The sequence below is a fragment of the Lates calcarifer genome, linkage group LG13, assembly GCF_001640805.2.
Source record: "Lates calcarifer isolate ASB-BC8 linkage group LG13, TLL_Latcal_v3, whole genome shotgun sequence".
Classification (NCBI taxonomy): domain Eukaryota; kingdom Metazoa; phylum Chordata; class Actinopteri; family Centropomidae; genus Lates; species Lates calcarifer.
In genome coordinates, this window is record NC_066845.1 from 26,134,871 (window position 1) to 26,162,396 (window position 27,526).

Genomic DNA, 27,526 nt, shown 5'->3' on the forward strand with positions numbered 1-27,526 from the left:
TGTACCAACACAGTTATCATGACAGACAAAACTCACCTTAAATTACAGAGAAAACACTGACATCTAGCCTGTGTTTGTAAAGTGAGTCTGATGAGAAGAATAAGACATGGAGTAACTTATAGATACATGTCATTTTAAAGACTTTTAAATAGAAGTAAGGGACAAGTCAGTTTTTACTGAGATGGGGGGTCAAATAAAGACATAACACACCCCCAGAACAAATTCATGATTTCAGATGCCTTCTGCGTTTTCCTCTTTTTCTGTTTGATTCAGTTCCTTTTTATATTTTTTCCTCCTCACTCCAGAGACAAAGGTTCAAATCTCAAGAGACCATCCTGGTTTAAATAAATCCTCCTGAAGCAAGAGCAGGGCTTCCTCACCTTTAATGCTCCGTGGATTGTTTTTCTACACTGATTCAGTTCATATAAAAACGACAAAGACGACAAACGTGTTCATTTGAACTGTTATTTAATTGAAATACAAGTCAGTACCATTAGCTTTTCAGTTTATTATCAACAGTACACAATCTCCATACTTACGTTTTGTACAAAGAGGTATCAGTTATATAAAAACACAGTACACAATAGTTAAAAATGAGACATGAATACATTTCAACCATACTTCAAGTGTCAGGAATCTTTCTGTCTGTGTTTGGATTAACTCTCTCCTCCTGTCACACACACAGACCAGAACTGGCATCAGTTGAACCGATGAATAACCATCGGCTGGCATCAGGAGCGTCACGATAAATGAAAATGTGCTATGACTAATAAATATGCTTCCATATCCTGCAGGCGTGCCGGCACGGCGCCAAACGACAGGGGGTGGAATGGAAATATACTTTTTTTTAAACTTCCTGTTGGGCCATGCCAGACACCAAACAATTAAATAAGATTTCATAAACAGTATCTGTATTAAATATTCTAGCCATGCAGTATATTCAGTTGAGAAATAATTTAATAGATCTTTTCATTGCAGCGATGAACACAAGCTGCTAACTGGTGACGGAGGTCTCTGAGACCATTTGACTGGTGACTCCACTTTGTCTCCGACTCCACATGTTGTTAGAGGAAGAAATGATCAGTGTTTCCTGTTATAAACAGGGTTTATGGTTGAGATATGTTAATCTGTATCATGATGATCACGAGGGGAAAAAAAGCTGCTGGACTCAGTCGGGACCAAAAGCTTTTTACATTTTAAATTTACAGAGTAAAGTGTTGAATTACTTGTTAAATATCAGATTTCACTGATGCCAGCTTGTCTCATGCTGAGAGGTCACTGCAGGTGATTCTATGTCTCTTCACATCTCCGCCTTGTTTCTCACCAGGTATGTTTACAGGCACAATAGTAAAGGCCTCACAGCCTCACAGGTGTTTTCACTTGTTTTGACTGATGACCTCTTTCTCCAGGACTGTGTCATTGTGTTTGACTGAACGTAGGTGTTCCCTCACCTACGTTAAGTGGTTTCTATCCAGTCAGGTAGTTTTGGTTTTATTGTCGAGGTTTTGAGACATCTGTCTCTGGACCCACCACTGGGAACTTACACCATCGTCACTCTAGTACTTTAAGTAGCTATACGTCCGTCCATTCTGAACCTGTGCTGAGGTCTAATCGGCCAGAGTAACTGGAAACACCTGTGTGGCTTCAGCAGTCCACACAGTGTGGCTGTGACTGTTTGGTACATCATCATCGGCCTTTTACAATTTTAGAGTCCTTTCATCAGAAAAGTTAGTCTTAGAATAAAGATGGAATATTTATTTACTCATCCCCACGTCTCTCACAGTCTCTCATTACACAGATGATGTGTTTAGAAAATAAACTGGAAAAGAAATATGAAAAAGAGCAAATAAAGAGACAAAACGTCCGTCTGATATCGAGATGACCAGATTTGATTTTAGATCATTTAAACTATCCCACTGACAAATGGACCGACATAAATCCAAGTTATTGGAGGAAGTTCTGCTTCGTAAAAAAACAGAAAAGCGTTTCCAACTCTGTAGCTTCCTCTCAGTATTCACAGTAACTGCTGTACAAGTAAACATACCCTTGTATTTCCTCATGCTGGAGTTAGAGTCGGGGTGGAGAGAGGCTGCGGTGTCCTGGACTAGGAGGGTGGAGGTCGTACGGCGCGGCAGGAGTGGCAGCAGGCCTTGCTGTAGTACCAGTGGCTGCACAGGTTCACCTTCAGAGCCAGCAGGCAGTTGGTGGAGGGTCGATCCTGGCAGCTCTCATCTGGGACACAAGCAGAGTCAAAGTCAGTCTCCAGGAAATGAGGACTAAATAAATACATTCCCCAAAGGCGACTGCAGTAAATGAATGTGTGTTTATGCTCCTGGAAGCAGAGCAGCATGTTTCCTGTGTTGTTACCTGGCGGCTCAGTGGGGCAGGCCTGCAGGGTGCAGGTCTGTTTGGCCACAGGTTTGGTGAGGGGGTCGCAGCCTCGGACCAGCTCTCTGCCCTGGTAACACTTCACGTCCCTCATCCTCACACCCACACCACACGTCTTAGTGCACTGAGGACACATGGGACCAGAGACACAGCCGTTACACACCACACACTGTTTCATCTGTCCCACAGAGGATGTAACTACACAGAGGAGGTGACATTTTGTAATGTAAACTGGTGTGTGGAGGTGCAGTGTGTGTGTGTGTGTGTGTGTGTGTGTTGACCTCACCTCAGACCAGGGGGTGGTGTACCATTTGAAGCACGGCCTCTCGAAGCAGGTGTTTTCCTCTTCAGGCTTCTCGCTGCCTCCACACGCTTCGTCGTCAAAGATCTGGAACTTTCCTCCACTGATGCCGACACAGAGGACGATCCTTCGCTTCGCGCCGCGGCCGCAGGTCGTGTTACACTAGAGACGGGGAAATAAAGTTAGTGGCATTCACTGAACGACAACAGGAAACATCTACTGTACTTTCTGAATTCCTCCTGGTCTTGATAGAGCTGTACTCCATTCTCAGCTTCATGACTCTGCAGCTGGAATTCACATTTATACAAACTGTTCAATCATCCATCTCACAGTCTCAGGTGTCTACTAACTGATTTTTATAGGACACTGAAATTAAACTAAACAAAACCTGATTTAATCAGTGCTTGGAACATGAAAAGAAATGCTCTAAGCAAACCTCAGCAGCTAATGTTGAACTGATGATCCAGCTGAGCTGAGAGACGGAGGAGTCTCTGACATGCAGCTGCTTCTTCATGATGATTGACTTCATCTTAATGTGCATCATCAGTCCAACAGTGTTATTGTTCGGCTGTTTTCCTGTTCGTCGTCTGTGTGTGTTTGTGTGTGTCCAGCTGGGTGTGGTTTCCTGATTCCTGTCCCCGCCCTTTTTTCCTGCACCTCATCACCTCTGCACGCCTTGGTGATCAGTTAGAACCTGATTTAGGGAACTTAAGATCAGAAAAAACCTTCCTAACTTCCCAAAATCTTAAATCAACTCTCCTACCTTGAGGACAGCTGTTAGCAGACCTGAACCGTGTGTTGTGTAGTTTGATGATAAAAAGCTTGTTAGCAGATACAGGCTGCTCAGGGCCATGATGCTGCAGTTAGCTGAGCAGCTACGACCAGCTCTGGAGAGGCTAACCTGGTAAACCCAGCTCTCCTCATAGCAGACACTGTGTCAGCCATCTTAACCATCTGCTCCATCATCTCCTGTTCTCTGTTTGACTCAAATTTGAACCAAACTTCACAAAACGTGTCCAAAAATACTGAATCACTGAGACCGAGGTGGCATCTGGAACCAGAGAGTTATTTATAAGAGACAAACATGAACTTATGAGGACATTAGGAGTATGATTTCAGTGTGGAGACGAGGCCTCACCCTCTCCCAGTCTTGGCTCAGCCAGTGTGGAGCACAGTCTCTCTCCCCACAGGGGTGGATGGCCAGCGGCTTGTTCTCCACAGAGCACTGGTTCTCAGGAACCACGCGACCGTCCGGAGCCTTGCAGTACACATGACGCACCATCTTCCCCTGGCCGCACGACCCCGAGCACTGCAGCGACAAGGTTCAAAGGTCAAAATGCATGACTCATGAGAAATGGCAGCTTCCCCGTTTCCATCACCGTCTCCTTCAGCCAAGTTTTGTCGTGGAGCTTGGAGCCAATCGCTGCGCACATGAAGTCAGATCAGGTCGCCTCACGTCGTGTTTAATCAGAGGGGAAGCACATCATGAGACATCACACCGCATCAGAGGGGAGCAAATATCACATCATGTCGAGTCACATCAGATGAAACCCTGTCACATTCATTTCAAATAACCTCACAGGATCATTCCACTGTGCTGACACATGTAATCTGAGCTGATTATTCACTGTTATGTCACTGAGATGTTTGCACAGACAAGTGTTTTTTTTTTAAATTCATTATGTCATTTTTAAGGATGCACAAACTTCCATATTAAAGGGTATTGCTCTTTTATCTAACTCATTTACATACAGACATAACATCACAAACACCTCTCAGTAAAAACAGATTTATTGCAGGGCTGTTAAACTGCTGTTGTTAGATTGCACAGCTGTACACAATAAACTGGTAAATCAGATTAAACTAGAAATGCAAAGTTACATGTGCTCCCAGTTGGTAATTTTCTAAGTAATAAGAAATACTACTGACCTAACATTAGCTGTTGCATTGGGAATTGTGTTTTTACAGTGTGCAAAGAACATTTCTCGGCCGTCCGTGCCTCTGCCTGCTTTTTCCAAGTTTCTCTCCACGGTTGTAAATTAGACCTGAAAGTTTCCAGACTTTGACTTTGAATGGAACATCAGAAACTACATTTGTCTGTACAACACAATAAAAACCATAAATTCACACTGTGGCACTTATAACAGTTAGTTTTTCGCTGAAGTAAAGACAGCTGGGATAGGTGAGCCGTTTTTTTCTGACAACCCTATCAATCTCCAAAACATTAGACGGAGGAAAAAGTGTTTAAAATATAAGGAAAATTTTTAAATGAACGACTCAGACGCAGGATATAAGACTAATCCTTAAAATCAAGTAACTGACTTTTTCCTCACTGTCTGACAGTCTTGTATGGATTTACACTGACTATGTGTGAGGTGTTTTTTCTATTGAGAGCAGCAGTTAATGGACCCTGGTGGCAGCCAATGGGGATAAAATACACGACCCAGTCGCTGATGTAAACTGACACAGTGTCGTGTATACAGAGAGTAAAGACACTCACAGGCCCCCACTCAGACACAGTCCAGTGGCGTTCACAGGGCGGACCGGTGCAGTTTTTGATGTTTGGAGGTCTGGTCATCGGGTCGCACGGTCTGGTCTCATCAGAGCAGCGGACGTCGCGGGTCACCTGCGCTTTACGGCCACATTTAGCAGGGCACTGGATCGAGGAGAGGCACACAGGGACAGTTCAATCTTATTATCACCAACACATTCTCAGGAGAGAAATCCTGCTGTCATGTCGCAGCTTTAGATGCCTAAAGGTGAAGCAGGTTTGTGATCAAACAGTCACCGATGGAAAGCCAGGTTCCTCTGAAAAACCTGAGCCTGAAATCCGATTAAATGTGTAATATATTCAATATTATTCACCGTCTGCAGTGTAGCCCAGGCATGGTGTTTAGTTACAAAGAATATCACTGTGAAATAAACAAGAAAATACTCCAGGATTGCTTTAAAATGCAGTAGGAACAGCTGATTCCAGCACTGTGTTGATCCACAAAGAAGGATCAGTTGTACATTTCAGTCATTTTTGTGTGTCTTAAAAACCCTAATGGCTCGAGTCACATCGAGGGTTTTTTGTTGTGTGCTAAGTGTCTCTGGAGAATCCATCAGTGACCACAATCAGACCACAAGACTGCAGCAGACAGCTGCTCAGAGAGAGAGATGTCTGCACTGCAAGAGGAAGAAGTCCCTCTGAACGATGGAGGTTTGCTCAGAAATCAAACAGAACAAGAATCCAAATAAACCAAATAAGGCAAAGAAAAAATGCAGCAGTTTCCACGTTCTAGTTTTACGCTGAGCAGGAATCTTACCTCGGTCCACTCGGCCACCTCCCACTGTGGGCCACAGGCGGGGCTTTTGCAGGCTCGTCTCTCCACAGGTCTCTCCAGGTCGGCCATGGTGCAGAGGTCACTGTAGACGGAGCTGTCCAGGCCCGGCGACAGCATCTTCCAACAGCGCACCTGACGAAACTGGAAACCCTCCCCGCAGGTCCTGGAGCACTCGCTCCAGCTGCTCGCCTCCCATCTGAACATTAGTTCCATCTCATCAGTTCGACTCAGACTCAGTCCACACTCTCAGATTCTACAGTAGTAAATAGTTTGAATAGTTTCTGGTGGATGTAAATGCGGCCTGTACCTGGGCTGACACTCTCTGCCGATACAGAAGTCGTGGACCGGCTCTGGTCTGGTCAGAGCGTCACAGTACATGTCGTGCACCTCGATGCCGTCATAACGAACACATGTGACGAAGGACTTTGACACTCCTGGAGTGTGAGCAAGAATCAATGAGCTGCAGGCTTCATTATATAACACGTCCTCTACACAAACACTCTGAATAAGACACAACGATCAGAAGTCCGACTGTGATCTGATGTTAAGAGTGTGATGACAGGTGACTGTCAAGGATATGAAGATTCATAACTGCCCAGAGATATTCTGTGTGTGTGTGTGTGTGTGTGTGTGTGTGTGTGTGTGTGTGTGTTGGGATGTACCTATAGAGCAGGTCATGCTGCAGGGCTCCTGAGAGGAAAGTTTCCAGCGATACATGTCTGCAGCACTCAGTTTCAGGTTCTTCTGGTAGAGCCTCTGATTCCCCCTGACACACACACACACACACACACACACACACACACACACATAAGGAAAGGAAAACCTAAAAACCTAAAGATTAACTTTGGTATTTTTGAACCTGGGCTCTATTTTCCTGGGTTTTAGGATGTGAATGATTGATGTCCTGCTTGATAAAAATCCTATTTTTGTCAATGGAGTCTGGTATTGATTAATAGTGAGGACTCTGGATAAACAAATAGGATCTTACTCTTTAATAAAATAAGTCTGTTGCTCATTGGATTACACTGCAGCAGCTGTTCACGGTGGCCCGGTTCACTGCTCTTTCTCGATGCTGCACTGATACCAAACATGAAAAATAAGGCCCAGGTTCAAACATGATGCACAGGTATTTCTCCGTGTTTTTGTGAAAATATGACTGGAACATGTGCATGCTAATGGTCACACTGCAGCAGCAGCCTGAAACGTTCCTATAGAAGCTTTTCCACCATTAGACTCCAGTGTAACTGCTGTGAATCCAAGCTGATAACAGCCTCAGTCCACTGCAAATCAGCAGGAGATAAACCTCCTTTCATGACTGCACGTAGACTTACACAAGAGAGGTTTCCAGAGAAATCCTCTTTCTAGGACATTTAAGGATACCCAGAAGTACCGAGGCTGAAACACACACTCGCTCACTGAGACCGTCTCCGCGGCCTCAGACAACCACAGTGCGACAGCTGATTCACAGCCTGCATCCCAGCAGACGCACTTTGTTTTTTCATCACATCACATAAAAGTCATGTGCACATTCTTGTCATAACACCGGCCGTTCTCCCTCCGCCTCTGCCAGCCGCCAGACGTTTATTTGAAAATCACAGCCACTTTGAGTTATACCTCGCCGGCATCCCTCCATGTAAGCCAGACTGATTCCTGCACATTATTTTCTCCCCAGAGGTGACTACAGTCTGACAGCACACTTTCCCTTTGCATCATATTTTTCACTTTCTTGCAAATACCTTGAATTATTTGTTTCTAAGTGTGGCTGAGCCCCCCCCCCCCGGCTCCTCTGCTCTGCTCGTTTCCTCTCCTCTCTCTGTCTCTCTGAGGAAAGGGCGTGTCATCGTGTGTTTTATAGCAGCTGGCTGCAGAGCTGGTGAAGCTGTGTTTGGACACAGAGCAGGGAAGCCAACATGAATTATAAATATGATGAATGAAAAACCTGCTAGGTCTACCTGTCTGCCTGCTCCAGCATATATATGTACCTGTCTAACTGCTGGACTGCCTGTATATCTACCTGTCTGACTGCTTTGTTAGTCCACGTCTCTACCTCCTACTGCATCTACCTGTCCACCTGTCTCTCAGCTTTACTGCAGCATTGAGTCTGCACGTAGCGGGACGAAGGCGAGCTCGGGCGCCGCCTGTGACCGTTCCAGCAACTGACACACAGACGAGTCTGAGTGACGGCACAGTGACCCTCAGACAGGCCTTTGTTTACCTGTCTACCTGATTTACTGTCTGTAAACTGTGTATAACGTACTGCCTGTCTGTCTACAGGTCTACCTGTGCAGTCTGCTTCTTGCTTTGTGGTCTTACTGACTGGTCTGGAACCAGCCGTCTGTTTGTCCAGCTGTCTGTCTGCATCTCTTGCTGGCCTGTTACCAGTCTAAAACGTATCTGTCTCCTGTCTCACACACTACGTACATTTCCACTCCTTTACCCTGCAGCCTGCTCTGTCTGCTGTTTTTTCGTCTGTCTTACTCTATCACTTTGCCTTTACCACATGTTTTCCAGTCGCACTGCTCGCTCTGCTCTCTGTCTGTCTGTCTGTCTGTCTGTCTGTCTTTGTCCCTTGAACTGTCCCGCTGCCTTCCCTCATCCTCAGCTTTCGTGCGTTCCTCTGGCTGCATCTGTCGGACGATGTCTTCAGAGGAAAACAAGTGTCCAGTCTGTTTCTCACACAGCCTGCAGCATATTTCCCTCAGCCAGCAGCAGACCCTGGGGCTCGACAGTGTCTGAACACTGAGGCCCAGTGTGACCCAAACCTGAAAACATCCAGCCCAGACTTCATCCAGCCTGAGGGGAAATGGCTTTCTGAGAGCCCAAACCTGACTGGCTGTGAACAGAGAACCTCTGCTGTACATCATCTTAAAACTCTGTGATGCTCTTTTTACCTGGTTCTGTTGGAGCGGCTGGAGGTCCTCCCTCCGCTCTGCACTGTTTTATTCTGGTATGAAGTGTCTGCGCTGTCGTTGCGTTTGCGGCCCAGAGTGTACTCCAGCGTCTCATTGAGACCAAATTCTCGCTCCAGGCTCAGGTCCACCTCTGCTGGTCCCAGCTCAGACGAGAACAGACCGTCTCCCTCCGTCAGCAGCTGATTGGTTGAGATGTTTATAAACAGCTCGTCGGGGTTTATGCGGCCGTCCAGCAGGACCCTCCAGATGAGGTTTGGGGAATCTGGTCCTGTATCCAGGGGTCCACCGGCAGGGGCAGGGTTGGCGGTGCTGCCTGCGTGGCTGCTGTTTCCCTCTAACAGATCAAAGTGGAAACATTAAACCACGCTTGGGGAGCAAACTGATATATCTCATCCAAGCACAATGTGTGATGTGTCTTTTGATCATGTTTTCACTTGAGAACATGATTTACATATTCAGCTTTTCAGAAGAGTTTGCAGCTGTTTTCTGTGGGAATGAACATAGAGTTTCCTCTGAGGTGTCACACCTGTGCAGCAAAGTGTGGCCACTGCTTCATGTTTCTGTGCAGCTCTCCACATCTAATCGCATTGTAACCTCGTGTCTCCCTCTCCACACTCACCTGCTAACTACCTGCCAGTCTCTGCTATTTCCCCCTCACCTGCCTGCCATTATTCATTAGAAGAAACAATAACCTTAACAGATAAAGTGGTTTAAAGAAAGAGCAACAGAAGCATCACAGGCATCAGATTTATTCACAGGCTGTTTATCTGCTGCACACAAAGATACTAAATCCATCTCGGTTGATAAGGAGGCCTGTGCTAGCTCGAGATAAAAATTTAAAATTCAAATATTTGCAAGAAGATTTCAAAAGCTCAGAGTGAATGGAAAATATCAGAGGAGGATGAGTAGATGAACTCAGCTTCAGTCAGCGCTCAGTCTCTGGTCTGTAGTATGACGTCAGCCTGTGTGGAAAGTGTATGGTGAGCCTTTCAACCACCTCTCCATCTCATCTCACCGCCCGAAGCGACGGTGTAATGGCCTCGACAGTCAGCTGAGCGAGCTGAGAGCCCGCAGGAAGGCCATTACCGCTCATGTTTGTGATGCGGCCATTTTTTAAAAGGAGAAAACACCACGAAACTCTGAATTTTTCATCTGCTCCTGATCTTCTTTATGTGTCTGTACCATGAATAATGCAGAGCTCCAAAAGGCCATCTCACACACATACAGAAAGAGAGAGAGAGAGAGATAGTGGATCGGGTTAAAAATCTGACCTATTTTCTTTTTTCATCGACCAATGAGCCACTGTACCAGCTGATTTACTCTAACTTCCTTCTCTTCCTCTCATGCTTTCAGCCAAGTCAGTCGAACCAATCTAATCTAAACCATCATCAAATGCTTGTTTATGTGATATATAATATCTAAAATACTGATATCAGTATAAAACTCCAGTATCAGTCAGGCTGTTCTCTGTCTCACTGTTACAAGCCTGTAAATGTCACAGAACTTCTGCACAGTCCAAGTGTTAATTGGTGGTAATCTTCATTATGTGTCTTAGTATTACATCAGTATTATGGTGTTACCCAGTGCATGGCTGTGGTAAATACCAACGCAATGACGTCTTATTTCCAAAGAAGTCACGAGTCAGTGAAAACAGTCTCACCCGTGATCATTTTATCCTGTGAACTACAGGACATGCAACACAACTGAACCCTTCAGAATTACCTATATTTATAATGAACCAATGACCAAAGAAAATCCACCTTTTGGAGTGGCCCAGACCCTAACCCAGCAGAGATGCTGTGGCCTGAGCATTATTAATACAGAAGTGGCTCCTACCTGTAAATTTTGGGGCAGCTGCTCCGTCCTGGTCGCAGTCGATGGCCGCCGTCTCCTCATACACCTCATTTGTCTCTTGGCCCTTCTGCCCGTCTGCAGCTCCCGGGTCCAGCTGGCCCTGAGGGAGTGCAGGGTCGTAGAGACTGCTGTTGGGGGACAGCAGACTCCCCATCTCCACGGACACCTCACCGGCTGAGGTGTCTGATCCGGTGTAGACGGGAGGAGGCGGGATGGGTGGCAGGGAGTCCCGCAGTACGGTGTACTCGTAGGTGATGTATGGGGTGCGACCGTTCTGGTTCCACACCTGAGTGACGAGTGGAGAGAGAGGTTGGTTTATACAGGTTTCAGATCAGTAGAAATGAGTCAAAAACAAAACCAGGACCAAATTAACTGACTGCACAAAGACGTCTTGTTTGTGGTCAAACTAAAAGAAAACACTCTGTCTCTGTAGGAATCCTATCATAATGTTGTCAGACACTGAGAAGAACAATCTGTGTCAGTGGTAAAAACAAACACTTTACTGTTACATCGCACTGATTCCAAAGATTTTAGTCTCTGTCAATTAGAGACGGGAAAATAAGGTCCAGGTTCAGAAATCCTGGACTCATCCTTTAGGGTGAAGTCTGAAGCAGAGTCCTGCAGGTTCCCCTGATGGTAAAAAGTCATCGTTAGCATAGATGACCCAGCAGTCACAGTGAGCGTCTCTGAGTTCCAGCGTCCTGCAGAGAGAGCTATCAAACCTGGCCTGTGATATGGACACTGTTCAGGATTTAAAGCCTCTGTCAGAACCCAAGGCCTGTACTCAATCAACCCGACACACACACTCACCACTGTGTCTGCATTACATTTACATCTCAGCCATTTAGCAAACACTCTTAAGAAGGAGACGACACACACGGTTTGGGTATTTCTGATGCACTACAGGGGCTGAGCTGCTTCATCATCACCGCTTTAATCACACATGAGCAGCTCGTTGCCAGGAAATATCTGCATAAATTCAATTTATTTTTCGTTGCTGGAAGTGTTGGCAGTCTCTCCTTCGCCCCCTCAAAAAAAAACTGCCTCATGAGTCAGCAGTGTTTGTCAGATTGACCTTTATTAAGTTTAAGAGTTAAGAACAGTAGCCTAAAGCAAATTCTTGGGCCTCTTAATTTACAATTATCCAGCAGGGACTGCCAAGGCCAAAACAACAAATATGCCTTTGTTTCTGTAATTTAAAGGGTTTTGGAGAATCTCAGCTGAATATTACTGTTTAACAAGGAGTTTGTTTGTGCCATTCGTACATGTGCACATTTCACTCAGAGGTCACATGGCAGGCAGGTGCAGGTCAGGGGTCAAAGTCTGCCTCACAGACCTAATGTTGAGTCTGAGAGGATATGATGTATTTACACTGCATGATGCCTTCAGCTACATCAGAAACACACTGCTGATGCTATTAATGGACTGAACCAACAGGAAAACGACAACTTTAGAATAAACAATGATCTTTATGACGTACCAGACAGTCAGGTGAAACATGGCCAGGTTCTGTTTCTATGAGTGGAAACTGAGGAACTAAACACAGTGGTGTGGATGAGTAGAGTTAAAGTGACAGAGGCGGATGGAGGGAGGTTAGGTGTACCAGAATATTAATGGCCTGATCGATGGGGCCTTTGGCGACAATGTACTCGATCCCGGTCTCGTACACATCCATGGGCCGGCGGTATTTGAACACCGTGCCAGCAACGTGGAAGTTCTGAGGACTGTCCACCTTATAGGCCCCGTTAAAGAAGAAGTTCCCCGCCTGGTCGGTCACAGCTGTGGAAAGACACCAGACATTTTCATCAAACATCTGAAGGAGAGTTAGCTGCTGCACAGTTGTCAGTTGTGAGTATGTGCGAAATCAAGGCACAAATTAGATACAGCAGCTGTAGGAAAGAGGAAGTACCCACCTAAAACGTCAGCTGACTTCTTCCTCTCAATGATCTGGATATCCCATGATCCCTCAGGGATTTGAGTGATAAAAGAGTAACCTTCATGACAAGAAACAAAAAGAAGTGATGAGCCTTTTTCAGTTAATTTAAATAAAAGGATTGTTGTTAAAATTCATTTCTCTATAAATGTTAATGTGGAAATCAAGAAGAAAACAAAGATAGAAAATGCATATCCAGGCTTAAAGGCTCACCCAGAGTCGTGGCCCCACGGCGGAAGTTTCCGGTGACTCTGCTGCAGCTGCTGCCGTCCCCCTGACAGACCCCACACTTATCCAAGGTGTTAGAGGAAAACAGCACCCCGTCACATCCGATTGGCTGAGTAGCAAAGTGGGAAGTGGGAGTACAAAGGATAACTTTTTAAACAAATCTTCTATAGATCATAAATACATGAAATTTTAGTAATAACATGGTATTTATTCAGAAACCAGTGAATATTTTCCACAGTGAGAGTCTCTCTCTCTGATGAGTTCCTGGTGGAGGAGTCTGCATCGTCTGAAATTCTGAAAATGGGTAAAATGTTTGCAACATGGAGCAAACACAAACAGACATCTGTTTCCCTCACGCTATTTCATCCTCGTCACACTGTGGCTCTGAGAGGAACATGACTAATGTGTAATGTGTAAAAACTGAGTTGATGGAGCTTGACAAGTGTGTGAGAAAACATTCACTCCAGGAGAGCATGGGAGACCCTGAATGCCACATGTATAATTGTTGTGTACATTAAAAAAGTCTGTCAAAACTTTTTCAGTCGTCCAGCTCATGGTTGTCCAAGAAAAGTTGAGGAGGTTAACTCAGTTTACTCCATCCGAGAGGCTTCTTCAGTTCTGGGAAGACGCCACTGGTTGGTCAGCTGTTGGACTTTTCCCATTGGCCATTGTTCTGCCTGCCTGCTGCCACTCACAGCTTAAGTGGAAACTACCAGCGTTATGGTGAGTTAACGCCAGCTGACAACTCTGTCCTTCGCCCGGCAGGAGAGACACTCCGTACACCCATACACAGCATGAAAACTCCTGTTGTCACTGTACATAACAGTTGGATTTTGCTGTACAAGCTGTGTACAGCATTTGATTTGGAAATATTTCATAATTTCATCCCTGTGTCACTTCTACTGTGTGTCAGAAAACTGAGGTAATACTACAGTGGCTGCCTTCCAGAGTGCTGACGGTGGAGAGAGGAAGTGAAACAGGTACAAAGTAAATAAGAAGCTGGACTCACCTCACACTTACCGTCCACGCAGACGCCACGGTAGCTGCTGTACTTGCAGGAAGTGCCGTCTCGTGCCGTCACCATCAGCTGCCTCTGGCCATCGATCGTGGTGCAGTGGAGGTCGCAGGGGTTACTAGAGATGTGAACGTAGTCGTCTAGACAGGAACATAGGTCAAAGGTCACTGACTTATTCTTACAGTGGAAATATTTCTACTTTTCCCCACATATTCCTAATCACTGCTGGTAGTGCAGCTGTGTCCTCTGCTACTTCTGCCATTATGCAGCTTCTCTGTTCTTATTCATTCTGGTACCTCTGAGACAGATGCTCGTCCTGCATCTTATTAAAGAGTAAGATCCTTTTAACCAGAAACTATATATCATTACCAGACTCCATTGACACAGGAGCTACTGGAATACCACTGCCTTGATTGATTAGTTTGTCTGTGTTATTGTGACTTTCAGTGGAAGTAGACAAGAGTATCAGATAAAACATGGGAAAATAGGGCCCAGGTTTGAAAATATCCTTTGAATAACCATATAAAGAATGCTACTGTTTTGGATGCTGAAGCTCAGCAGCTCAGACAGCAAAGACCTCATTCACCTCTGGTCTGTTTAATGAGGTAAAGAAAGGCTGTCAAGGCGTTTTATGAGTGTTATTACCAGGATACAGAGGTTTCCACTGGTAGTTCCTCCCATTGTAAAGCTGGGAGTTGAAGGACCAGCACTGCTCCTCTCTGAAGCTCCTCCCAGTGGCAGGACATTCCTGCAGAAGAGAGAGACAGCACAGACCATTAAAAGAGGTCTGTTTCACACTTGTTAAGACTCACTTTTACAGTACGCTAAACACATAAATTCTTTTTAAGCGTTTATTTGTTCAGCGACGGTTCTCAGAGCATGCACGATCGCTCCGAGCCCCGCCTGGCTTCGCTTTCAAACTGCTACATACAGTCACGCCTGGGAGCTGCCCGCCACAACCACAGTCCTCTACTGTCAGCCAGTCAGAAGTGCTGTGTTTGTTTTAATAAAGAGGTGAAATGAAGTGATGAGAAATTAACTGGGAGTCTGTGACTCACTTTAGTGTTGCAGAGATGATATTTCTTAGCGGTTCCTGTGCAGGTCATATTGTCCTTCCCAGCAGCAACTTTCTTTCTTTGGACAGAAAACAAACATTTAAAGAATTAACTACGGGAAAAAAAATAACAAAATGAATTCAATATCTTGCCCAAGTATACTTCGGCACACTGACTGGAGTAGCTGGGGATCAAACCACCCACTTTCCAATTAGGGGGCGGCTCGCTGTACCACCTGAGCCACTGAGAACTCACCTCCATCTGGTTAACACTTTGCATTTTGGTTATGGTTAGAATAAGGTTTAGGTTAAAGGGGTAGTTTGTTTTCTCACCAAGAGTTAGATTAGAAGTTTGATGAAGTGTTGATAGGTCTTCCAAATGTATTATGTAGTTTGGGACTTTGTTTGAACAAAGATCAGGTTTGGGACCAAACTTCATATCGATTTGAGCTGGACTGTGTCACTTATTACAGAGAAATGCATGGGAGGAAAAAAGTCCAGTGTATGTAATGTTTGTCTGTGTGGGAGTGTGTGTAGACTGACTGACCTCTGTTTGAGGCAGTGTCTCTCCTGTGACATGACTCCCCCTCCACAGGTACGAGTGCAGGCGGTCCACTTGGCCCACTCCCCCCACCAGTATGTGGTCACCTCCAGCTCCTCCTCCAGACTGTTGGAGGCCACACCGTCCTCCTACACTCAAAAAGACACACACACAGCGGTTGTCCAGTTGGCTGTCGAGTTAAATCATGTTAATAGTATTAAGACCTTTTGGAGAAGCAGCTGTTTGTATCTGAATCCTCCGAGATTTCCAGACAAACCAAACCTTTTCAGCTTACTCAGTGAACCAAATGTGACTTTTACTATCTTATTTATATCTTTCTCTATGGCTGTGCACTTTCAATTACAGTTTTGTATGATGGGGGTAATTAAATGCAGAGTGATTCTGCTTGATTTACAGTATGGTGCAGCAGTGAGTGATGGCCCGTTGCTTACCCACATTACCTAATTCATCTGGCTCTCACACCACCAGGGGCTGAGCGAAGAATCCGTCCGATCGTGGCTGCACAACCACAGCCACAACACAACCTTGAGCTCTGAGTTTTTACATGGGCCACAGTGTTCTACGACCATGCCTGTATCCCTAAAAGTGGATTACATTTGATTTGTTGCAGTTAGACGATATTTGGTCCAGAATCTCAATTCTCCTACAATCCCAGTAATAAATCTTACATGCTGCATGGCTGGTTGGGTCTTTTTAACCATTATATAGGCAAAACTTCAATGCACTTTATTTCATATGGGACACTGGCTTCATAGTGTTGCTGCTGTTACCAATACTGGCCTAAACTCAACCATATTTGGCCATTTGGTACAGCAGATGCAGTAGTTGAATAACACTTGTAAACGCAGCAGTAGCGGCAGAAACAGTAGAAGTAGCTGTCACAGCATGTTTGGGAGTGGTACAAAAACACCAGTGGTGGTAGCAGCAGTAGTATTTGTTGTAGTACTCTGGTTCCACTGTGTAAAACTGGTGCATAAATGCCCGGACCATTTATGCACGTCAGAAGCAAAAAGAATCACAGTGGATGAGCGTCACAGGGTTTTGTGCCGGGGCTTCAACGTGTGAAGACGGTCACACATTCCTGATGTGCAGGAGCAGCATTAATTCAGGCCGATGGCTGCGTCCCTTCACTCAGACAGATTCATCAGAGTGACCACTGGAATGTGCACTGAGCTCCTTGTAAAGGTGTGAGACAGAGCAGCTGTGAGAGAGGGCGAGAGACACTGGAAATACCAGACAGAGCGCGTAAGTGAGAGAGAGACAGGGAGAGATAGATGGGTACAGAGAGAGAGAGAGAGACAGAAAAAGAGGGCGACCATCAGAGTGAGTTAACATAAAAAGAAAAGAGTAAATGATGAGTGAGCTGAGACAGTAACTCCCCACAGGGTTCAGATTATTTAGTTTAGAATATTTGACTTTTTTTGATCTGTTTTACCAGTCCGACCTCTTTGAGATCTTTTTAAGAGAATCCTGGACAAAATGGCTTCGACAAATCCCATCGCCCTTCACCGAGTAAAGAAAAATACGAGATGCGGCAAAGAAGGTAGTATGAGGTTGACAGGTGGATTGGTGCTGTGTCAGCAGTGATGCAGAAGTACCAGACTGTTGTGGTGAAGGGGAAGCTGAGCTGGAAGGTAAAGCTCTCGATGTACCAGTTGATCTACGTTCCAGCCCTCACCTATGGGCATGAGCTCTTTGGAGAGTTGGCCTCTTATCAAGCTCTGTATGTCTCCTTGGTATAACCAAGAGGATGAAGTCCTAGAAAAGGCTGCTGTAACTTTTACATTTCTGATGGGGAAAAAAATACAGAGGCAACTTCAGGATAACCCCCCTGAAGAATTACCAGCGAATTTCCATGTAGTGACATGACTGTACATGTCAGACAAACTTTTAAAAGTGGAAATCTTGCAGAACATCGTGCAGACAAGCAGCTATTGGTTAAACAGTCTACTGCACGTCTATTTGAAATTCACTGAGTTTCGTCATCGTGCTTGGAAAACTGCATTTTTAAAAAACCATCAACACACAAGAATGATTAATAATGAAATAACTAATTATGTTGATGTGACTGACCCACTTACTCACCCTGTGGCTGACTTACTGATTTTTATTGAAAAAGAAAATTAACAAAAAAAAGTGACAGTAAAGACCCAGGCAGAGGGCAACACAGACAGACGGGGTCATCGTCAGCAGGATCAGGTCTTGACAAGTGATTCCACCCTGCGTGCAGACCAGACGCTGTGACTCTAATTTAAATAGTCTGGAGGCTTTCGGCCATGTTTTCCTCAGCTTTCATGTCACTGCTGAGGAGGTGGGTGTTCTTGTGATGAAGGAAAATGTGCTGAGTGCCTCAACTGAATTAGTTGACACAAGTTTAAAGAGATTTGCAGCATTTGAGGTGTTGCTGGACAAAACTTGATTGTCTCTGACCTTTAAAACGATGTAGCCGTCACTGCCCACGTACCTCCATGCCTCTAATACATCCACTAGAGGGCAGCTCTGAGTAAAACATTTCTGACACCTACAAACATGGCAACGGTGGAGGAGGTCGTAAAAATGTACTTCTTCAGAAAGAGGTGGAAGCAGCATTGTAGATGGAGGTCATCTGTGAGGCCATTAAATACATCACAACATGTGGACAGAGACTTCTTTTCATTAATATTCTGCTAGTTTTAAAGTTTCTTCATCATGTCTCACTTGGAGTATTAGCAACACTACCCCTATGATAACTGGAGGCACTGCTCTGTTTCATCCTCATCCATAGGCTTTCAGGAGATGCAGATACAGAAGGTCTGTGTCCATATGTTGAGCCTTAAGACAGCATATTAACAACAGAATACTTCCTTGAAATCATGCAGCTTAGTTTGTCTGGTGTCATCAAAAATCATTCTAGTCGAAGGTGTCTGAGATCAAACAAAACAAAAGAAAACAACCTACACACAGGTAATCTATGAAAGACTGTACAGGACAAAAACATTCCAAATCATCTGTTTCTCTGTTATATTTGTGGAGTATTCTCCTGTGTGTTGTGTACCTGCAGCCCCCTCGTGGACAGGTTCCCCATAGACACTGCCAGTGTCAGGAAACCCAGCAGGACCACACCCGTCTCCCAGCACTGTTCCCATGACCACACCCTCATCCTGGTTAATCAGACAGAGAGAGAAAAAGAGGAAAGACAGAAAGTTTAATATGTGGACAAAAAATGAAATATGTGGTGGCTGAAGAGACTGAGACTGCAGGTCATCGCTGCAGCAGCTTCTGTAACTGGTCTCTGACCTTTCTGTCAAATGTAGTTATTGAATGTTAAGAAAGTCAAAACATTTCTGCTGTCTTAGGAAATCATACTCAATACTCTCAATGTGTAGAAGTAAAATACAATGACTATTTATGCTTTTTCAAACAGTCCTGAAACCATCGAGATTACCTCAACACAAAGAAAAATGTTTGGAAACTGTAGTGTTCTGCATAAATCTGCCTTGTGTCCTGCTTGTGATGAAAGACAATCAACTGCCAGAAATCAGCAACCTCTCAAGCGCTCACCACTCAGACCAACATCATACACGTGACAGTTTTCACCAAACACAGAGCAGCCAACGTTATGATTAATGGAGGGAGTCTGGGCCAGAAACTTGTCTGTGTTTCTAGATGGAAGCACCCAGTGATGAGTCTTTAACAAAGGCTGAAGGGTATGAAGGGAAATATCATGACCACTAATGAGCTCTCGTGGCATTAAAAACCCACGTCCAGGCACTTATGTGAATTGTGGATGAAAGCATATTGCTGAGATGTGTGGGTGTTTTTTCATGTCTTTTCCCTCTCCAAATTGAGGCTTCTCAGCTTCCAAACCCGCAGAAGGGCCCAAAGTCGGATTTTTTTACGCCACGAGAACACATTTGTGGTTGTAATATTTCCTCTCTGATTCTTCAGTGAAATCCCTCGCCTCCCAGAACATCTGTGGTTGTTTAGAGGGGGGATACCTGAAGTGCTGCTGCTGTCTTCTACCTTTACAGAGAGAAGAGGGTGTTTGACAGTCAATCACATCAGTGCTGACCCAAGATTCAAGAGCACATAGCAGTAATTACAGAGGCAGTTCCAAACAGTAGAGATTGCACACACACAGAGAAGACTCACCTCACTGACCTTACTACACATATCTACACTTTGCTGCCCTGGTGAAAGCATTTGCTTTCATCTATCTCATCTTAAAAAGTTAAGATTCTACGTGATTTGATGAATGAAAACAAACCAAGTTCCACCAACAACAGTGCAAATTGGAAATTAGTTTATTTACATTTTTCAAATAAGTTAAATAAGATTATCACTCTCATGTCAGGTGTATTATGTCTGGAGCTCGAGTCAGAACATGGTTAACCGAGCTTAGCATAAAGACTGGAAAACATCTAGCGTGGCTCTGTCCAAAATATAATTAGTTTTACCTTGTTTGTTCTTTTGATTGTTCCTGCTGCCTCAAGCTGTTTCCTCTAACAGTTCATACTGTGTCTCCTCACAGGGATTCCTCAGGGGTTCAACAGCATCTTAGATGCACTTACATAAACAGAGTAGAGTTTATAAAGCTCTTGTCTGTCTCACATTATTGTCTTAATAAAGGGTTGTATCTTGTGAGTGCATATAAAGCTGGTAGCTGAAAGATGTTCTGGATTACAGCATCAGGTGAGCTCTGCTTCAAATGTAATCCAGTATGCACTGTCAGGGTTCCAAGCACGTCAGAGCGAAACAACAGCACGGCAAGTGAAGGGCATTTTCTCAGACAATGCACACTCGCGCCAAAACCAGCGTGCCGGCGGCAGGTATTTGAATGTGCTGGCAGTCCGTGGCGGGCTGGCGCTGGCAGGTGGAGGGTGACACAGACAGGCTGTTGAGAGGCCACAGGTGTTGGAGACGGGAGTTGGACTGCAGAGGGGCCCGTGTAAAAGTTAAACAAGGCTCAGTGTGCTGGAAGGATGAAGGTAAGTTTCCTAGAACTTAAGACAGGTAAGCCTTTGTTTGGCTGTGCTATATGAAGGCAGCAGGCTGATTCAGACTATAAGGAAATGTAGATCTTTGTATGTGAAGGCTCACATTAACAGACACACAGGAAAAGGAGGCTTCTTAAGAACTGTTTTTTGACTCAGTGAAGGAGTCAAAAATCTGTGGCTCTTTTGTGGGGATTTGGATTCACAGCCGTTAAAAAAACATCCCTTGAAATTTTACTTCTATGAATTTATCTGATCGATAAGTTCACACTTGTACTTCCACCAAAACATAACCAAATACATGACCAATACATTTGTAGCGATCACCACTAGCTGGTTACTTTATTGTACAAAACTATGTTACATTATCAAGATACCATTTAACATGAGGAAAAAGGGAAGTTGTGCTATTTTACATACTGCACCTCCAGAAAGTGTTGAACCCATCAACTGTTAGCGTCGTTTTAGCCTAAACATAACATCTTGATTATTATCTGACAAAGCAAATATGAGTACACAATTTTTTTGTAAATTTGTTAAAATAGAAAACACAATTCTATTAAATTACTCAACCTTTGGAGATAAAACTTCAGGGAAACAATCTTGGTAGCAGTGTCTGAATCAGCAAAAGTCAGCTGAATGATTTCTGGAGGCTTTGTGCTGCACACATATACATCCACACACACACAGACTTCTAGGAAAGGGCTCATAGTACATCCCGTGTCCTCAGGTCCAGTTAGGCAGCCTTGTTAAAATAAGCAAACAGCTCGTCTCGCCCTGTTTGCAGTCTGGCTTTCTCTGGCACTAAATATTGGTGACAGGTGTCTTAAAGCAGGCGCAGCAGCACCTGGACTTCATTATCCAACCAGACACAGCTGGAGCCCGGCCAGCTGCCAAACACACACACACACACACACACACAGAGAGAGAGAGAGAGAGAGAGAGAGAGGAGACGGGCACTCAGTCAGACACAACTACACATGTGTATACACTCAGCCAGTGGCGTGACTGAGTACGCACATATACACGTTGGCCACCATGCACGCCCATGCTCAAACTTGAGCCATGTGCACATACAGGTATGCAAACACCCTAGCATGAATGTACACACTCAAACACACACACACAGCCATACACTCTCTCTTACTCTTGGTGTTGCTCACACAGAAACTTGCTCTCCCTCTGTGCTGCTTACACACATATACACATATAGAACCATCATACACACAACCCTAACTTTAGTCATCACAGCTACCTGAACCATTATCGAAACCTGAGTCTAAACTTCACCCTGAAACTAAGCTGTTGCCCTCAAATGGCCCCTCAGCAGTTTGGACAGACCACGTCCTCACTTTGCAGCACCCAATCTTTGCCACTATATCCTCAGTTTGGTCAACCTGCTTCATTTTGCCACTTGGCTGAAACAGTGCCACACAGTCCTCAGTTTACTACAGTGTCCTCACTTTGGTTAGCCATTCTCATTTTGGCACAGTGTCTGTATTTTACTTCAGTGTCCTCACTTTGCCAAAATGTCCTCACTTTGCTACGGTTTTGTCAATTTGCTAAAGTGCCCTCACTTTGCTGAAACATCGTCGTTTTGGCATAATGTCCTCACTTTGCTACAATGCCCTGAGTTTACCAAATTACCCTCACTTTGCAAATGCCAGACTTTTGGCAACATTTCATCTCTTTGCTGTAATAATTGCACTTTGTCAGAGTGTCTTTACTAGGCTGAAAAATTTGGCAACGTCCTCACTTTGCTAATCTGTTCTCACTTTGACATATTGTTGTCAGTCCATTAAAACATCCTCACTTTGGACCCCACAGAGAAGTAGAAGTATAAGAGCACACAAATACTCTAAACCATGCAGCCATAGAGAAACACACCCAAAAACTTCTACATCTTTCCATCTACACACACAGACACAAAATTGAAATCGGCCTGTTGCCTCTCGCTCATCCAGACAGGGTCTTCCTCTTTCCTCCTCCCTCTGCTGTCGCTTTCCAGCCAGCCGGGCAGGGCAGGCCCTCAGGACAAAAGTAAACACAGTCCCCTCATCCTCCCTGTCTCCCCCTCCCTCACCCATGTGCCGTCCCCACCCTGACGACCCCCTGGGGCCCCTCGCCTCGCTGTCTTGTTTTTGTAGCGCTGGCAGCCTGAGCAGACAGACAGACAGCGGTAGTCTGTCCCATGTGAGGCTGTACTGGAGCAGAGCGGTCAGACCGATATGTCAGGCCAATACTGGATGTTTATGATCTAATACTGGACAACAGCCAGGCACCTGTAATATGAACATCATACTCACTTATATCACGATTTAAATGAAAATGTTTTGCAGCTTTAGAATAAGTTGGAGCTGAAATAATAAGTCAATTATTCAATTGGTTGACAGAAAATTATCTAATGAATAACTTTTGTTTAACTAATCTATCAGGAAGCAGATGTCTCCAATGCCAAATACACCCGTCCACACTTCATGCCGTGCAGCAAGAACACTGATCAACATGAAGCCGTAAATGAGAGTTGGACAAAAGAATTAATTATCGATCTGTAGACTCAACCACAAACCAAACATCAACAGTAATCAATGATATCACGACTGTGTGCTGAAATAATAAATGGACTGAATTTATACAATGCATTCATCCATTTTTTTCTCACATTCACCTGTTCTCACACTCACACTCACCAATGACAACAAGCTAGCATGCATGGTGCAATCTGGGGCAATTTGAGGTTCAGAGTCTTGACCAAGGACTCTGACCTGTGGAGGGGAGGAGCCAGGGATTGAACGTCAACCCTGTGATTAGTGGGCGATCCTGTCCACCTGCCCCAGTAAAATCTGTGCTGGATCCCCATGCAAGCCACAATGATCAATTTGTAGACGCTCACACAAGCACACTAAAGTGCATCAAACATGCATACATGTTAACATACCACAATCATTCAACATATGCTAAAGCCTGTCTACTGTGATGTGAACAACACCTACACAACTTGAATGACATTTTCTACAGTTCACACTGAGGAAAGACAGAATGTTCCAGGCCAGCTTTAAACCCAGGAAATCGCAGTCACATGGTAGTGATAGAAAGTCATGATATGCAGAGTTTCAGCTGAGAGTAGATGGTTAAGACAATTTTGTTGATTAGATTTGTACAACAACCGCTGCATACTTTTAAAATATTTGTGACATGAAAAAGTGGTATGACATACTAGTGATTAGACGAACCCCAGTGTGTCGCTGTCTGCCTTCCAAAGCCCATATTGGTCAAACTTGGGGAGTGTGAGGTGGCTGTGGATGTCTGCATGACAGCGGACAGACTCATCTCCTCTGCTTTTTGTTCCTTAAGCCAAACTCTCGCCTTTGTCCTCAGTGGCGGTCCCTTCTCAAGTGCACATGCAAAGTGGAAAATGGATCGGGCTCTCCTCGGCCTCTTATATACAAAGAAAGAAAAAAAACCCAGAGAGCCAAAGTACAGACCGACAGATGGGCAGACAGACGAAGAGATGGTGAGAGCGGATGATGGATAAGAGACGGAATGAGAGGGAGAAAGAAGGAAAGACTCAGAGGATGAGTAAGCAAGGCAGGCTGAGAAGTTAAGGAGAGGTCAATGGAGTTTAGTTGCCCCCGAGGGCAAACAGAGGCTGGGTTAGATTGCTCACACTTGAACTCCAACCTATTTATTGAGTCGCTCTTTATGGCTGGCTTTCCCAGGAACGCAACCATGCACAGTTCATCTGTGTTACATTCACTCTCAATGGAAAAAAAGGGAAGAAATTACTCTCGAGCAGGTTTTGTGAAGGCAAGTGAGCCTATTAGTGGTTTGTCTGACCACCAGACTTCTTGGAGCAAGTCTGTGCAGTTTAATAGCACGTTGGTAAGGCACACAATGCTGCCACTCCAAAACAATGCACAGACTTTTATCTGTTTACAAACTGCACAAAATATAAATAGAAAATGAAAATTGTTGCTCTTAAACACAAGACAAATTCTGTAGTTATTGTGAGCAGTAATATCTAACAAGCCTAAACAGGCCACGAACACCATCTGCAGAAACTTAAACTTTAGCAACAGCAAAGCCAAAGATGAAATTGTGCTTCTCTGTCGCCCTATCTCGCTCCAAAAAGCACAGATGCAACCACAGCTTTTAGCTACAGTTAGGAGAATGATATACCAACAGACAGCAGAGGAGTGGATTAAGCTGCAGGAGAAGTTTGAGTAATCTGTCAGTGCTCTTCAATTTCATTCATTCTTTCAGCTGTGAAGAAGTTTTAGGGGACACATCACAACAGGCATGGAACTGAAGATAATACTGATCTAAACCCAGAGCACCTATCTGAGATATAAAGCCATGAGCAGAAGTTCTGAAATGGCTGAACATGCAACTGGAAACTTTAAGTTTAGATTAAAACATGTCAAAGGTTTTATAGACATCTAAGTTACTAACATCCATTATTCTGACTGTATTTTAATGGTAATCTGTGGCCTTATTTGTATCAGTGAAGGCAGCCTAAATATTAGAAACACCTTGCATTAGCTTTAGCTCAGTGGACTTAAAAACTGACAGCTGAGCGATGCTCTATAAACGCTGTTGAAACAGTGATTGTTTGCATCCTAAACATCTAATCAAGTCCAATTTTGAATTTGACTCGACACATTTTTGACCTGCAAATCATTAAATCAGACGCTGTAGGTTTCTAACTGAGCTAACGATAAAATATTAGTGTTATCCTCAGATGGAAGGAAATGAGTCCTGATATTTGACACCTGAGCCTCAACATCTGAAGTGACTCCTAACTTTAACACTGACACAAACTATGATTGATGCTAGCACCATTAATTATTTTGTGCAAGTAGATGACATTTTTCTACACTGTAAAGATTAAGTTGAGTAAGTTGTGAAAGTGAAACTCAACAGTGGACGTGGAGATTTTATCCTGCAACAGTTTAGAGCCACAAAAACCAGAATCCACAGTTTGACAAGTAGCACTGGCACGAATGCTCGCGTCTACCTCACCAGTTTACACACACATACACACACACACACACACACATCTCCCAACAGCTGACAACTTTCCAGACAGACTCTGGCCTCTCCAGGCACACACACACACACACACACACACACGCCTGCACAAAAACACACACTCTGAAAGAGAGTCAGCATTATTTTGTGGATTTGTTTTGGTCTGGTGCAAAACACAAGTCTCATTGGCTCTGGTGTACCTCGTAAATACACACACACACACACACACACACACACACAGACTGTATACACACACACATACACAGAGAGCAGATGCAAACCACACCAGCACATGCAGACATGCAAACAGCCAACACTCACACACACACACACACTGAATCACAAAAGTGAAGCACACAACTCTTACTCTAACTCACACAAACTTTAACACAATAAACACACAGTAACTCTCAAACCCAGCATGCACACACACACAAACATGTACACACACACACACACACACACACTCAGAGGAGGTTTCAAATATTTACCCACTCACCTCGCCTGCAGCAGTCCAAGGGCGTCTCGGTCTGTGTTGAGGATGCCACTCAGTGTGTGTGTGTATGTGTGTGTGAGTGTGTGTGTGTGAGTGTGTATGTGTGTGTTAGCGTGCCAGTGACAGCAGTGGTGTGTTGTGGTGTGTTGGTGAGTAGTGCTGCTGTCGCTGTGGAGTGAAGAGGGAGAGACAGAGAGAGGGAGGAAGAAAGAGGGGAAGGGAGGGAGGGAGGTAAGGTGTACTCTCCCTGCATCCCTCTTCCTCCTCCTCCTCCTCCTTCTCCTCCTCCTCCTCCTCCTCCCCAGTCAGCAGGAGCAGCAGAGTGGCAGCAGACAGAGAAGGTGGGAGGATCAGAGGAGTCAGACAAAAAAGAAAAAAAAAAACAGGAGCAACCCTGGCTGAGAGCAGCCAGCCTGCTCTCTGGTTTTTTCTCTACTCCAGAAACTGGTTTATTAGCATCTCAAGTCTACTGGAGCACTGGACACAAGAAAATCTACACAAACAAAAGTTTTCCATGTTTGTATCATATCCAAATGTACTTTAACTTTGCTTAACCTTCCCACTGTCTGCCTCCATCTCTCCATTTGACTCTGTTTGTGGGGTGAAGAGTATCACTGAGAGACAGACAAACAAATGGACAAAGACAGACAGACAGATCGGAGACAGAGGGGAACTCCCTATTTCCCACAGTGCTCTCCTCCCCTGGGTCCTCTGCCTCCATACTGAGCTGGAACATCAGTTTCCGGAAGAAACTTTCTCATTCATTTTTCTCAGGTTCCACTGCTGTGACTTTCTGTAAGACGATAATTTCTTCATTTTTTGCCAAAAGAGACACTGATACGCTTTTTTTTACTGTCCAAAAAACAATCACAGAATGATTAATTTCACAGTCAGCTTCATATCTGCCATGAAATAACAATAGGCCAGTACTGACAGTCAGGCGTGATGTATTCTTCTTTTTTTCCTCAGTTCATAATGTTTTAAAGGTGTGAGATGTGTGACTTATCAAACTGTGAAAATGACGGTCAAATGATTCTTTTGTGTTTGTGGAAAGAACCAGGAGCTGATGGTGACAGGTGGTGAATGCAATCATATAAAGGAAGAGTGATTTTAGTAGTGGGAGCAATAGCAGCAGAGGAAGAAGAAAAGGAAAGAAAGAAGAGGAGGAAGATGCCAGAAACAGCCTGCAGATGTAGTGTTTCTCATTGGCTGGAAGCCCTCTGAAGATGGTTTGTGAAGATGGATGTGTTGCCTCTAAAGCAGCTGAAGAAAAAACGTATTCAAGTGTAAATGGAGGAATCTTTGTCTGTCTGTCTGTCTGTCTGTATTTCACTTTTCTTGACAACCACTCATCCAATCGACCTGAAACTTGTCGGGTGTATCGCCAAGAGCCTGAAAAAGTGCAGTGTCACTTGTGAAGTTTTTTAGATGAGCAGTTCTTGACACAGCTTCA

The 27,526-nt window shown here is 44.5% G+C and overlaps 1 protein-coding gene across 2 annotated transcripts; it reads right to left on the reverse strand.

Annotated features, from left to right (window-relative positions):
- Window positions 1–451: 451 nt before the first annotated feature.
- adamtsl2 (ADAMTS-like 2) lies at window positions 452–26,262 on the reverse strand. 2 transcript variants are annotated; one of them, XM_018673720.2, is made up of 19 exons: window positions 26,077–26,262; window positions 18,608–18,713; window positions 15,559–15,701; window positions 15,016–15,091; window positions 14,603–14,705; window positions 13,952–14,097; window positions 12,928–13,051; window positions 12,695–12,775; window positions 12,385–12,560; window positions 10,764–11,067; window positions 8,907–9,261; window positions 6,678–6,781; window positions 6,323–6,449; window positions 5,998–6,211; window positions 5,190–5,345; window positions 3,828–3,998; window positions 2,675–2,851; window positions 2,368–2,512; window positions 452–2,232 (listed from the first exon to the last, which is right to left on the reverse strand). In XM_018673720.2, exons 2-19 carry the CDS (start codon window positions 18,710–18,712, stop codon window positions 2,105–2,107), a joined length of 2,835 nt encoding a protein of 944 aa, XP_018529236.1. In that variant the 5' UTR covers window position 18,713; window positions 26,077–26,262; the 3' UTR covers window positions 452–2,104. The 2 variants fall into 2 exon arrangements, with proteins under 2 accessions (XP_018529236.1, XP_050931237.1); XM_051075280.1 differs by lacking the exon at window positions 26,077–26,262 and adding an exon at window positions 23,764–24,128.
- Between the last annotated feature and the right edge of the window lie 1,264 nt (window positions 26,263–27,526).

Coding starts and splice junctions, on each gene's coding strand:
- adamtsl2 (XM_018673720.2), bottom strand. CDS start 18,712: ATGAGGGTGTGGTCATGGGAACAGTGCTGGGAGACGGGTGTGGTCCTG. Junction 14,706..15,015: donor ATCATCTCTGCAACACTAAA/GTGAGTCACAGA, acceptor TCTCTTCTGCAG/GAATGTCCTGCCACTGGGAG. Junction 9,262..10,763: donor AGCTGCCCCAAAATTTACAG/GTAGGAGCCACT, acceptor TTGATCTGTTAG/AGGGAAACAGCAGCCACGCA.